Genomic DNA, 13,909 nt, shown 5'->3' with positions numbered 1-13,909 from the left:
CCGGTGAAGTAGAAAAAAGTTAAGCCCTGGAGCAATTCATACACCTAAAGCCTCAGGTGTCAGCGTGGGCTTTGAAATTAAAACAAATACGTAAATAAATTTAATGGAGCCTGGTGGGCGGCATCGTCAAACGGCATAATTTTGTCCCACATGGAGGAACGTCGATGTAGCATGCGATGCCTCTTAGAATCGCCAACGTCAGTTGAACGCCTTTTCCGAAAGCGAGATGTCACCTGGCAATTCGGCATGAACTCATCCACAAGAAATTGAATAGAAAAATTGACCAGTTTGTGGTACGAGATTCCGTAACATATGGTACAGCAGGGTGTATCAGATCAGGTCGCTTTTAACATTGTCCTTCAGCACGGCAACCCGCATCTAAAACCCAGGAACTTCGCGGACTGCCCTAGAATGCGTTCAAAGATGCGCTGAACTTGCTAGACGTGACCGACTTGCGATCCGGGATCAGATTGGGATATAATCCAGAGACCCCAAGGCAGATAACAACCGCCATATCCTATTGGTATCGAACTTGTTGGTAGCGAAGAATGATTTGGCCCAGTCGTATCATACTAGTAAACTTCCTTAACGACCGATCATGTCAAGCGGCACCACAGAGGGGCTCCGGCTCCCTGAGAGTGGAGATCAATTTATTAAAGAGGACAGTCTTGCAGAAGGGCATGCTAGGGAATATCAAATGCCGTTGGAGACTACGAGTATGAGGTAAGTTTGCACGTGACCATTCCGGCCCTAGCCCTACGCCCTACCCGCCTCGCCGTTCCTCAACGACGGGATCTCTCCCCAACTCCACCGCTACTTTTTTGTTGGGACGCTATGGATGCTGCTCGAGTTGCGGTTGTCGTCAAGGCTCAGGATCCAGATGCTGCGAAGTAAGAGATTGTGGGGGCTATTTTCGAAAAATGCAGGCAGGACAGGAAAGAAAAGTGAGGCGAGTCGTTTTCCTGTTCTTATTTGAGGATTACTCCATGTGTCGGAACCATCCAACACAACTTGAATTCTTTTGAACAGCGGAATCTTCCCTACTTCTACTTGCTCTTTCTGCGCCACTCACCACTGGTCTTTATTTGGCCACATTTAATTCCTTGTCTAGTTGTCCGACTCTCCCCTTTTATTTTTATTCCATGCATCATTTCCGTCAAAGAGATGGTTATAAAGAAAATGATCTGACTATTATCCAAATAGACAAGAGATATAATGGTGAAAAACCCTTATCTCCAAGGAACATGGACCAGCCTTTGTTTTCTTTGTTCATTATGATGGACAAACGGAGGTCGTTTGTTGAGTTACCCCGATGTTCAAGGGGGGGAAAGCAGAAAAAGAAAAAGTTGTAGGGAACAGAAAAAGCAAAGAGAAAAAAGTGGCAGATGCGCCAACAGCAACGCAGTCTCGACTCCTAAGTTCACCGAATCTAATGAGTGACCACCCGGTCACACTTGAAATCGGCAACTACTTTCTCTCTAATTGCACAACTTACTTGCATCTTGCCATCCTTGATAAGATGGCCAAGTGTAGTACCATCCCAGGGAATTTTTGCACAAACCATCCGTGGGGTAAGATGGTAATCTCAAAGACTTGCCTTGACGCATATCAGAAAATGTTGCAGTGTTTTAATCTTTGGTTATGATCCCTTTGCGCGCGGGGATTGTATGGGTGTGGGTGATTGGATATGGGAATCAAAGACAAACATGCTTCTACATGCTCAATGTACAGTACCTTCGAAGTACATGTACGTCCCAACCGTATTTTCAATCGGCAAATGGCTGATGATACATTCTGTGACAGGCCGCATTGGTTAAAAAACATAAACTTTTTACCCATTCGTCGCTGGTACAAAATGAAGGGCGAACAGATTTCGAGAGCTGCTGGCCGACGGGGAAAATTGGCTATAAATTACAACTTCAGTAATATTCCATCGTTGGAATGAAGAAAAAAATGAAGAGAGACTCGGGATATGATGGCTTGTGGCTTAAGCGCAGTCGCCTCTCGACGATCAATCTTCCACCACCACCTGCAACAGGCCCCAAGTCGCGACCGCCAACTCCACTCAATAGTATAGGCGTTTACTTTCGCACCCTAATGGCGGGTACCAGCACATCTAAATCATTCATTTTTCAGGAGCATCCATATCAGTAGGATGTTCAATGCTGCATTCCCTGATTGCCGGCCATCCGAAGAATTCTGCAATGGCCACTACATCTTGAAATTGGCAGTCATGAAATGGAGAGGAAATTCTAAGCACCCAACAATCCCTGGTCCAGACAAGACATCCAAAATATTGTAGTGATTGAAATATGCCGGTTCCAGCATGTGTTTACCAGATTCACCACCAATATGGACGAGCCACAGCATCAAGATACACCTCGTGCATAATGTTTGGCCTTAATAATGGAGAATGAAACTGGGACATGGCGAATTCTCCATTGAACTGTTCGCAGATTGGGTGATCCCCGGTAGTCAGCTTGACTAGTTAGGTAAGGTTTCAGCGTCGGCTGGCAGCCTCACTTTTACAATATATCCAAGCAAACTGGAGCAAAGTGGCAATTCTCGATTATTGCTCTCTTTGATCCTTAGATTCGGCTAGCTCGCTGCCCTGTTTCCAAGCCCTGAATGTGTGCGCTTCAACCCGATGTTCAAAATTACATCAACGTTGACTACTAAACGCTGTAACTCTCACATAATTTTAATCATCGGTTTATTTACTCGATTATTTATTCAATTGATTATTGAAGTCCTTTCGTTTGTTAAGTTATAATTACTTTTCCCCTTCTTCTTTTAACAGTGCCTTGCACACACCTCGAACGCTCAAAGCAACGTCTTTCCAAACCAACTTGCCGAACACCTGCAAACTTTTACGATAGCAATTTCTCTCTTGCAAAAGGTGGTCTTGGTTTTTGGATTATTATTATAAGATATTTCCAGAACTGTCGCTCTAAACAGCTTCACCGACGTTCCAGCAGATACTGAGCCATCTGTTGCAGTCTTTATATTTATCAAAGCGCGATACTGTCGGGGAGAAAATACATTTTAGGTGGTAGAAACATATTATACCCATTTCCTTCTAGAAGAAGCTCGAACTCAGTAATTTCCTCCACATGGAGACGGGCCTGCAAAACGAAGACAGAAGAGCGCACGGGGAGAGTGAAGATGTTTCTAATAAATCATACTACGTCGCCAATGATTCAAACAATGTATCGCAAAATGATCTGGGGGACTTGCACGAAAATTCACAGTCTCCGCGTGGGGATCATTCACCTGCTCTTATGAATGAAAGCTCTCCTAGGGCGCCGTCGCCGACAACCGAAGGTGACCATCCATCACCTCACTCCTCAGCCACCGACGTAAACAGCAAAATAATGCTGGTTCCACCTCAGATGGGACTTACGCCGGAAGAAGTGGCACTACTACAGCACGCCAGCCAATCCCCGCCAGTGACGGCGGATTCGCTCTCTGAACTTGGTCTGGATGCCATCATGAAAAACACCCAGCTTCGTATGGATGTTAATTTTGATAAGGATCTCCATTTTCGACCTGTTGGGGGCCCGGTAAAGGCAAAAATGGCAAATGAGTATTGGCACGCGGTAGCCATCGAAATTTCGATATTTACCTTTGGCGCTTACAACAACATCGACTTGTCTTTCTGGGTCCGCAACGCTTCTCATTCTCACAAAGTCTTCCGAGCAAGACTACCGAACATGCTCGATACACTGAGAGAAATATTACTGACTCTTGTTCCCGATCGCGAACGTTCATGTATAAAAGAACACTTAGAGACCAAGTTCCTCGTGGCACAGGTCGAAAAAGGGGTGCTAAATTTGGTCGGACTTGCTGAATGGCTTGCCGTTCTATTGAAAACACATTGTGCGCCAATGAGGGATCAAATGGCGGATGACATGGTTGAACAAGTTCGAAATGGCTATCAATTGCAAGATATGAATCAAGTATCGAAAGGTCTTCATCAACTTTTTGTCATACTTGAATCAATGAAATTGGTGAGTATTAGCGCTCCCCTAAATCTAGATCCAAGGGTGCAGCAGCCACTGACCTATTGGAATATAGGATGTGGCAAATCACCAGATTCGTGCGTTCCGACTATATTTGATAGAAGACTCTGTTGAGTATCTCAGAAAACACTACGATTTCGTCATAAAAAAGTCGCAACAGTCTTTGAAGGAAGCTCAAAATTCGAAAAACTGGTATATTATGCACCGACGACGGTGCAATCTCAGTTCGCAACAAGTCCCCAATAATTTTGAATCTGCAAAAATTTTATTCGAAGGCTTATCGTCCATTCTCTGTTCCTTTGACCGGACTATTCGTTTTCCAGATTCCTTTGCGCTTGATTTCGACCGACTTTATAATATTCGAAATAACATCGAGACTCTCGCTTTACTTCAAGTGTGTTGTCACGCGTTCAACAGTGTTGTTGGTGGCGACGTTTCGTCCACGATATACTGCTCGCTTCAGTCCCGCATACTCTCAATCATCCAATATGGCGAACACGCGACTTGCGAGAATGATCCATCTGGACACCCATTGATTGCCCGATTCGAAGCCAATATGCAGAATATAGCATTGGAAATTGCACGAGTGGCTCAGATGATGCGAGGTGAAAGAAGTTTAGTTACGTATCCGGACGAACGCATCATTCACTTTGTATCAAATCAGGTTCATCCCAGGCACCGGCATTTTGAAGCTGTCCGCGATCGCGTTCAACAGGAGCTGAAAAGTATTGCCCTTAACACCGCGAAGCAGTACTGGCGTATGAGCGCGCTTGAAATAGCCGACTCCCAACACCTCCACCAACAACCCGACTTTGTGTCGTGGCCGCAGATTCCCGATATCCAGTGGATTGGAAAACGCCTGGCCCATATCGGAGTGTTGCATTGGAGAATTTGGGCGCCGCTTCTATATTCCCCAGAAGATGGGGAATTAAGTTCGTCACCATTCATCGCTCCCGGCACGGTTGGTGAGATGAGAGGCTTTGACGCTGAAGATGCATCTGACCCTCCAGGGCTTGAGCGACATAGTGCAGGTAGACCAGATGTTTCGTGAATAGCAATAAATATTGCCTTGACTACTTGTACATAATACTCTGTCTCTAATTTTCCCCTCCATCTACCTCTCTCTCCTTTGAGATTTACTCTTCTATTGATGCCTCTGTCTTTATTATCTTGTCATTAGCCAGCCTTTTATTTACTATTTTGTCCATTATCTCCATTAGAATCCCTTGTTTCCACCTTCTCATTTCGTTGCGCTCTTCTTATTCCCCTTATCTCATCAACCGCTATATGCACATTAGGAGTTTTGGCACTTCCGCAAATGCCACGTCTACACCAGAACAAATAAACATGGGAAGTGGGGGAGGCTAGAGTTATAGAATATTTTTACTTTGTTTTCAAATAAGCCTTTTTGACTTAAGGAGTTGAAACAGGTTGCAGACTGGTATGAAGAAGCAAACCGGGCGAAGCCTACCATTTCTAAGCTTAAATTTGTTTGCCTTTCTTTCTTTTTTTTTTTTTTTTCAATGTTAGAAACGTTCACAATTAGTTACCTTGTTTAGTTTTTCTTTGATTCATCTTTTCGCCCATCTCGTCATCGACTACAGCTTACATACTACGGAAAGCAGATATTGGTGCGGGAAAACCTGACCGTGGCCGTATTTTGTTTCGGAGCTGCAAATTGGAAGAACCAAATAATAAATAACTTAATGTCTAATCATATGCAGATATGAAATAAACGTTACAATATCTTCAGCCATTCTCAATTCAGTCCCACGGGACCCTCGTTGAGAGAGCTGAAACAGGCCATCTCAACAATCCAGCCAAACACCACGATTTATGCAACGTTTTTAATGTAAGAAGTAAAAGGTGACAATCCACTCTATGTAAGCAGATATTTGCACATCCGTGTGAATACATGCTGTAAGACGAAACGGCGGATCTGAATCCACTTTATTGCGGAACTTTCAAGCAAGGACACAACAATATATCAGGAAATTGCCGTTAGTTAGTTACTAAATCTTCCACTCCACTTAGTGCAGGAGACGTCTTGAAACGTCCCCATGAGAACTGGGTGAAGCTTGTCAACTAACTCTATAATTCTGCACCGGCAGAGATCAAGAATGTTTTGTGTCAAAAAGGCTTTCATTCGTTCGATTACGATTTTAGTGTTTTCAGTGATGGCGATGTGGCCCCATCCGCTGGTTTTCGACGACCGTCTCCTCCCCTGTCCGCATTTTGTCGAAATTATGAGAATGGATGAAGCTGCTCTGGGTTAACTACCGGCTATAGGCTCTCTTTGCATCTTCCTGATACGCACATACCAAACCCTGGAGATCCTGGGGAGCAACCCCAGCTGTGAACCCAACGATAACATATATTTTCGAATCATGGATTACTCCATCCTCATTCGTGAACTATTCTCAGGTTTTTGAAAAACATAGACACATTCGACCGGGAACTAGAATGCCAGCGTCGCTAGTCGGCCCGACCCAAAGGAGAGGAATGTTTAAGGTTCGGGCCGGTAAACCCTAAATATTTACCGTTGCCGAGAGGACATCAATGGCCAGATTACTCCTTCTTTTGCCACTTGAATCTTCTTTCCGGACTTCTTTTTAGTATCTTTAAGTTATTTTTAAATAAAAATAAAAATAAATATTGAAATGGGACTACCAATAAGGGACAATTATTGCTTATACGGACCAAGAAAAATGGCCTGAGAGTCGGGAATATGTACAGAGTAAATTGTGTGAGAAATGTGCGCTTCGCGGAATTAGCTCAAAAAGGAGGAGGAATGACAAAAAAATACCCAACTATGCATTAAAATCAGACAGGGACGTATCATGCCATAAGAAAGCAGAACGAAAAAACTTATGGCGGCACATCGAATCGTGCGAATAAGTTTGAAATAATGGTATACAAGCGATCCCAAAACATAATCAACAAAACACGGATCAAAAAGATGCAAACACTGAATATCTATATGCAACTAAATTCCAAATACTACACATTTTCACTCGAGATCCTCCTTTTTAGTCTTCTCTTCCTCTCTTCCCTTGTAAAGCGCTTCGACTTCCGCTGCTCCCGCAGGACCATCAAATAATCCTTCACCGGGTGCCAAAAAGCATAAATGGAAATGACGCTTACTATGGCAAATCCGGCCGTGCCGCAGACGTACCAGAAGTACCGTTCCGAACGAGCAGTGTCGGAGATTCCTTGTAGGTTCATGCCGAAGTAGGAAGTACAAAAGGAGAGCGGGAGGAAGATTACGGTCACTGCGGTAAACAGCATGATTGCACGCTGCTGGCTGTCGCGGACAATAGTGAGTTCATTTTGTTCGATCGTACGAAGTTGGAGAAGCTGCATGAGGATATAGGTCAGTGTACAAGCCGATCATTGGGCCCCAAAGTATTAAAACCAGGTAGGATAAGGGGACAGCTTACATCGTTCATGGAATTTTTAATTTCGTGGGCAATATTTTCAATGTCATCACGCTGTTGTCGAATTTTGCCCAAAGTCCAATCAACCCTATGCATACAAGACTCGCCGTCGGGGTTGTGTGGTATGCCGTGGTTTCGATCCTCTTCGTCATGTTTCTTAATATCTTCCTTCAACCGAGTAAAGAGATTTTGCCTCGACTCAAGCATCTTGCTAATAAACCTGATCTCCTCCATGCACTGCAGAAAAGTCCTCATCAGCCGAACAGTCTCGTCACGTCTCCACGGTTCATAGGTACGCAGTTTCTGATAAATTCTTGTCAGTATGGCCGAATCTTGGATTGAGGAGCGAGATACACTTCTACAAACAAGATCACGAAGAATATCCTGGTAGGCTTCCACCACCGAAATCTGGTTATGGCCCAGAGTGTCATTGTGTGGGCAAGTGCCTATTTCGGTCGCGAGGTGGACAACAAGCCATTCAGCTGTTGGCTTTTCCCAAGTGCTCGTTCCTGTTGAGGCGAATTCCCGCAGTGTTTGACCCACAGCCGAAGCCCCTGGATTCAGCAAGATGTCATCAGGAGACTGCCGGAGATATTCTCGTAGTCGGGCATCCAGGTAGTTAACGCCTTTCGCCGCAGACATGGTCAAAAGAAAGCCTACATGAACGAAACTTGTTAGGCTGAGTACGCTGTTCCATGTGGGTTAGGATGGGGTGGGAGGTGAGAGCGAACCATCGCTTCTGTGGAAAAATCGAAATTCATTCCGAACGAGTTGGGCATCAAGAAACGCCGGGTGACTGGAGAGAATTCGAAAATCATAGCTGTTTATGACTGGCTTGATTCGTCCAAGCGGCCCACTGGCGCATATTGGGAGGCCATCAGAGATTTGCCAAGGCATGTCAGAGGCAACTAACTCCCAGAAGGTGAGCTCGGTGTTAAGGTGCTCTGCTCGCCATTCTAGGTCGCCTCGCAATTTTGGATTTCTATCACCTCGATGACACTCCCAGTCTAGTGGCTCAGGCCCAGTCGATGTTTTGGAAGTCTGGGGAGACAAATCATCATCTGTTGAATCAGGAGCAGACCTAGATAGATGGTCCAATCTTGAGAGCAAGCAGTATGTGTCTCGGAGATCCTCGACCTCTTCACGATGCCGAAAATTCAAATTGTCCAGCTCGACATACGCAAAACCAACATGGCCAGCGTTGTTAAATGGGCGAGGCTCCTCATTGCTTGCGTGTCGAAACAAGTCCTCAATAGACTGGATAATATTTGGAATCAGCACTCGATTCCAACCAACTGACCAGTGTCGTTGAAACATTTAACCTACGGAATGATAAATTCCTCTGCCAACTGGGACATGTCTATTTGATATTAATTAGTGTATGATCATTACACAAACTGGGAATGATCAAGGTTCTCTTACATCCACCGAACTTGAACACCGTGAGGCTTTTCTTGCCACTCTTGAGAAAAGTCAGCATGTCTTGTTTTTGTCGATCTAGAATAGATTGCCTATATCGAATGATCATCGAGGAGCAGCAATTTTAAGGAAAAACGGAAGGGCATACGGGATTCAATATCTCCAAGAGCGACCTCTTTTTCTTCCGCGTGGTCCGGATAGAAGTCGCAGACCTGAGCCTTGAGCGTCGCCCTGGGAGGAAATTGATCCACAGCTAGGTCGTGGAGATCCTGATCCGAAGGCAAATGCGTATAACCATTAAAGAGCGTAGAGAAAACCAGGTTCTTCATGCCGTTGCTGTTACGCTCCTCATACAGCCTGCGGATAGCACCAAGCGTTGCAGCATGCCGTTTAGCTCGTGCTTTTGGTACGATCTCGGCTGCGGCAACCTTGGCTGCCCTGTCTCTGTCAAAACGATGAAGCATAGCATCTGTTGCTACTGTGACTTTTTCTCCATCGCCACTGCGTAAGGAACGTTAGCGAAATCGGTTTCATCAGCTCGTCATGGAGATATAACAGGCAACAGACGTTGTTCTTCCATGGACGACGACTGTGTCAGTCATCGTGTCCGTGAGTTCGACCACATCCACGGTAGCCATATCTGAAGTGGTAAGTTGTAGCGTGGCCTAGGAGGGAAGATATATGAAGGGTCGACCTCTGGATGCGATTGTCGGACGATTGGAATGGAATTTTGGTTCGATCCATCTTGAATGCAAACCACATATCCTCTCGAGCAGCCGGTCTCAGGAGGCTCAACGATCCCATATTTGACGGACTTCAAGCCTTATGCCCTCACAGCCCCAAAGGCCAACATGGATCAAAGCTCGAAACTGACTAGTAGTGACATGACCACTTAGCACTGGGTAAAACGACAGAGTCTGTTGAAATTGAGACCAGTTGCCTCAAGCTAATGCATGTGCTAGTGTTAGCGGAAGCCTGAGGTTCTAAGGGGCTGATAGAATTCCATCGTGACAAATGCCTCTGAGTGTCCTGCGATTGAAAAATCAAAACAATGAGAAGTTCAGAGCTCACTCTGTTTCGTCCTCAATGCGACCAACCACGTAGGGGCAATGTGAGATGGATATAGCGAGCAGCGGAGAGCGGGCCAAGCAATCTGATCGCCATTCACGAGTCAACTGCTGATAGTGCGGGAAGGCAGAGATACCTTCCGCAGTCGTAACTAAAAGCCACAACACGGCCTTGAGTTGTAACTGGCCCAAGTCCGCTGTGGAGTTCAGCAAAGAGAGCGTGTCATCGTGTCCCAGCCCCCCCACACGCAAACATCGAAGAAGGGACAAAGAGACATGCGGCTAACTGACTATCCCAGACACGAGCAGCACCTGGACAGGGGCTGTAGCAAACCCTGTCAGGTATCGAATGGCGTTCCCTTCCTTCGATTGAACTGTTCTCGCGTCATATTGAATGCCATTCCACGAGGGCGACACAGGGTGACATATCTTCGATCGCATGTTCAAGGCCAGCAATGGCCAACAGTAACAGTACGAGCACGCTGTCTGCCCTGCTCCTGCTGCCCCCGCCTCCGCAACCTCCCTCCCCCGCTACACTCGCCGCCGCCTATCGCCTTCCGCTCGACGCCGCCTTGCGAAGACTCAAGCGCCTCGCAGCCCGCTCTTCCACACGGGCGTCTTGCGACATTGCGCTTCCATTCCCCGGCTATACCCTAGGACAAGGCCAACACACATTCTCTGGATGCGAAGAAAATGTCCTTCACTCCATCCAGGACTTACTGTTGAACACTTACGCGCTCATCTACTCACTGTTAGAATGTAACGAGCATAGTCAGCAAGAGTTGCTTTCTGGAGATACATCCTTGCTAGACAAATCCAACATCAATCGTGTGGATATCCGCATCATTCTCCTAGGCTACGACCAAGGGTTTAATTACGACTTCCTCGTCCGCCCAGCCCGCGCCATCCCATCATGCATTGTCGACTTATCTATCCTCGCGCTCTGTGACAAGAAATGGTCCCATCTATACGTAACGGAGGGGGAGCCTGGAGAGCGGCTGTACCGTCAGTTCAGGGCACTGGTGAACGGCAGTCTCTCGGCCCGCGTGGGTGGAACCTGGGAGGTGGAGCGGGTACCTGGCGGGATGAGTTTTAATATGCGGCAGAAATCGCAAATTTTATCAGGCGTGACAGCACCGCCAGTGCCAGATGCACATGCCCTGGCCACCGAGTCAGCAGGGCAACGGGTCCTGGTTATTGGAAGGGAAGCGGAGCAAAACGAGAAGAGTGTAAATCCGGTGTTGGAAGATTTAAACCAGAAGCTCCAGTTAACCATTGGGCTATTGCTCGCTGAGTTCTACGGCAGCGCCAGCCCATCAGAGTATCCGAACCCAGATGATGAGAGCGACCAAGCCCCGCCACTTCCTTCGAATCCTGCAGCTCTAGAAGTGACACAATTTTTCCAATCGATCGTTGACTGGCGCATTGCAGGCGATCGATTCTCGAAAACTCAACCGGCCAGAAGCATGCTACGTTTCTACAGCAATGTCGATGGCTCGTTTACAATCAACCCTTGGAAGATGATTTACGTCACCGACGCTCCAAAACAACTGAAACGAATCCTTGGTGGAAACGAGGAGGACGGTGATGGCCACTTGGAATACACGGTAGTCTCGGGTGCATCGCAGAATGATTCTCTGGTAAATCTCCTTCAGCCATGGAATGATAAATGCCGGATGGTAGTTTGTGAGGATCTTGCAGCATCGATCGAGTCTGATGAACTTCATCAGGCCGACACGCTCTGTAAGAACTGAAGTTAATTTCCGGAGATACTTTCGCGCTCACGGCTGTTACGAATAAACCCACAGATTTGTCTGTATGGCAACGATTTCGCTTGAGCAAAATTTCCACATCCATTTGATAGCTTCGCTTCCATCACACAGAATCATCGTATATCTCTCTCTGCAGTCCTGTTAATATGGGCCATCCCGTCCTGATTATTATTTCACGAATAAAATGCCCACCCGCCTCATATTGTTCTGTACGTTCCGATGGAGAACAAACCATCGCCCAAATTGATATTACCAACGATATTATATTTTCCCGCAGTCCATATTACTTCTCTCCTCACAACCACATCATCTGTGTGTAGGAAGACAACTTTATAAGAGGTCCGTATTGAAATTTGAAAACAAAAATTTAATCTAAAACCAGAAAAAAACATGCCATATAGGCCTTCAGGAAATGCAGGTGTCATGAGCCACGACGCAGTTGTATTCCAAAAGCCCCAATCTAAACGTACCTAGTGGCCGTCAATCGTCATCATTAACAATCGTTCCCATGCGTGTAAATATATATGAAATTCTCCCCAAAAATGATCATATGTATATAATTTTCCGCAGAAAAGAAACAAGGGCAGCCGACACATCTTTGTGTATGTCAAATATGGGCGTTTTCCATCCGTAAATCGTCGTAAGGGACACAGAGGCCCAGGGCTTTCACCATCAGTTTCCGATGCCTAATCAAGGATAGCCCATATGAGAAGCTAGCATTACTCCACCCGAAGCTGTACCGTCACGAAGGTGTCAGCAATGATACAACGGAGAGAGGGGAGAGAAAATAAGGAAGGGAAGAGACACTTACCCCTCAACATTCGCATATTTAAAATCCAGCCCTTGATTACCATACTCCGCATCGACCTGGCTAGGATTGTCCAGCTGTGTCACATCATACTTCTCCACAATCGCCCCGTGGTAATTCACCGCGACCCGAACCATGAGCTGCAGCCAGCGATAGACGAGCCTTTCCATCTCACGCAAATGGCCATATCTCTTCAGCCCGTCCCAGGCAAGCATCTGATGCGGCGCCCATCCGAATGGAAAATCCCATTTGCTTCGGCGGCCGGTGAGGCATGCTGACTGGGCCGCGCGACTTCTCGGTACTGGTTGCTGAGACCGCCGACGCATTCGAATTTGGGTAGTGCTCTAGTAACCGAGGGAGTCGGCTTGTTCGCGGCTGGCGATGCCGCACCAGTAGCGGGTAGAGGGTTGTTACGTATTCGTAAGTAGTGCGTTTCTGGGTTTTTGTGTTGTAATCGAAGTACATTCCCCGCTCAGGGCCCCAAAGGTATTTGTTTACACTTTCCTGGCGCTGGCTGGCACGTTGGAGCCAGGATGCGGATACTTCGACGTGGTCGTCTGTCATACCTGGCGTGCGCCATTCGGCTGGGATGGGGAGCTTGTCATTGAAAACATTTTTGATGGCCCAAGCTATGTCACTCTCGTACTTGTATAAGAGACAATTTAGGTCCACGGTAGCAAGGTCCGCGCAACCTTGGTCGAATCGATAGCTGCATGAAGTAGCTTAGTATCGTCGGGGGAAGAAACACACTAGGCTGATCTCTATATCAAAGTAGCTGACTTACGACGTATCGTGTCCCGATTCTCGCACCCCTCTATCATGCATGAAATATTCATCCAGTTCAGGTTCATTCACATTCCCAAAGTTATACTGGTCAATAAACTCAGGAATTGTACAAGCATATTTTTCCGCGTAGCTGTATAGAACCGCGTCGAAATGGCCTTCTTCGACTTCCAAGGGGATACCCTTACCAGGCGGCTTAAACCGGGAGAGTCCAGTAGTTGGATCGTATCGCGGCTCTGACATCCAAACGGTGAAGTATTCTTTGATGGCTGCTAGAATCCCAGCCCGTAACACTGCAGCAGCCTCTTCCTTGTTGTCAATGCTTTTGAAAGTTCGCACTGCAAGATCCGAGAGAAACGGCGGTTGCGATCTGCAAAGATAATATGACCGATTCGCATTCGGAATCTTACCATAATGTTTCACTTGAAATATAAAGTTATACAGAATATCTCGCACAAGATCAAGCCTTCCAAGCTCCAGGAGGCCAAGGCATGCAAAGTAACTGTCCCAGTAGTAGCATTCATTGAATCGACCACCGGGAACTATAAACTGAAGAACCGTCGCAGCTTATCTGGATTTGAATAGTCCATCTCGAGGTGGG

At 46.5% G+C, this 13,909-nt stretch overlaps 5 protein-coding genes across 5 annotated transcripts in view; 3 read left to right on the top strand and 2 right to left on the bottom strand.

Moving 5' to 3' along the window:
* HCAG_05578 (predicted protein) overlaps nucleotides 1-432 on the top strand; it is a gene marked incomplete at both ends in the record, with an annotated part of 1,587 nt that extends 1,155 nt beyond the window's left edge. Inside the window, 2 exons of the mRNA XM_001540061.1 lie at nucleotides 171-197; nucleotides 322-432. Of these exons, the coding sequence (XP_001540111.1) occupies nucleotides 171-197; nucleotides 322-432 (138 nt within the window). The remainder of the gene's footprint in view (nucleotides 1-170; nucleotides 198-321) is intronic.
* Nucleotides 433-3,113: 2,681 nt separating this feature from the next.
* On the top strand, nucleotides 3,114-5,073 carry HCAG_05577 (predicted protein; the record flags this gene model as incomplete). The annotated part of the gene is made up of 2 exons (XM_001540060.1): nucleotides 3,114-4,010; nucleotides 4,078-5,073. The coding sequence occupies 2 exons, from the start codon at nucleotides 3,114-3,116 to the stop codon at nucleotides 5,071-5,073; spliced, it is 1,893 nt and encodes a 630-aa protein (XP_001540110.1).
* Nucleotides 5,074-7,022: 1,949 nt separating this feature from the next.
* On the bottom strand, nucleotides 7,023-9,516 carry HCAG_05576 (predicted protein; the record flags this gene model as incomplete). The annotated part of the gene is made up of 8 exons (XM_001540059.1): nucleotides 7,023-7,379; nucleotides 7,463-7,762; nucleotides 7,826-8,115; nucleotides 8,191-8,716; nucleotides 8,786-8,819; nucleotides 8,882-8,921; nucleotides 9,027-9,379; nucleotides 9,446-9,516. 8 exons carry the CDS (start codon nucleotides 9,514-9,516, stop codon nucleotides 7,023-7,025), a joined length of 1,971 nt encoding a protein of 656 aa, XP_001540109.1.
* Nucleotides 9,517-10,400: 884 nt separating this feature from the next.
* Nucleotides 10,401-11,699, top strand: HCAG_05575 (predicted protein; the record flags this gene model as incomplete). The annotated part of the gene is made up of 1 exon (XM_001540058.1): nucleotides 10,401-11,699. One exon carries the CDS (start codon nucleotides 10,401-10,403, stop codon nucleotides 11,697-11,699), a length of 1,299 nt encoding a protein of 432 aa, XP_001540108.1.
* A 625-nt stretch (nucleotides 11,700-12,324) lies between these two features.
* Nucleotides 12,325-13,909, bottom strand: part of HCAG_05574 (conserved hypothetical protein) — a gene marked incomplete at both ends in the record, with an annotated part of 2,543 nt that continues 958 nt past the window's right edge. The window contains 5 exons of the mRNA XM_001540057.1: nucleotides 12,325-12,403; nucleotides 12,529-12,687; nucleotides 12,828-12,960; nucleotides 13,092-13,234; nucleotides 13,310-13,810. Coding sequence (XP_001540107.1) covers nucleotides 12,325-12,403; nucleotides 12,529-12,687; nucleotides 12,828-12,960; nucleotides 13,092-13,234; nucleotides 13,310-13,810 — 1,015 coding nt within the window. The remainder of the gene's footprint in view (nucleotides 12,404-12,528; nucleotides 12,688-12,827; nucleotides 12,961-13,091; nucleotides 13,235-13,309; nucleotides 13,811-13,909) is intronic.

Source organism: Histoplasma capsulatum, genomic scaffold (genome assembly GCF_000149585.1).
Source record: "Histoplasma capsulatum NAm1 scaffold_5 genomic scaffold, whole genome shotgun sequence".
NCBI classification, from domain to species: domain Eukaryota; kingdom Fungi; phylum Ascomycota; class Eurotiomycetes; order Onygenales; family Ajellomycetaceae; genus Histoplasma; species Histoplasma mississippiense.
The sequence above is the reverse complement of the archived record's forward strand: the minus strand, read 5'-3'. Positions and strand labels throughout refer to the sequence as shown.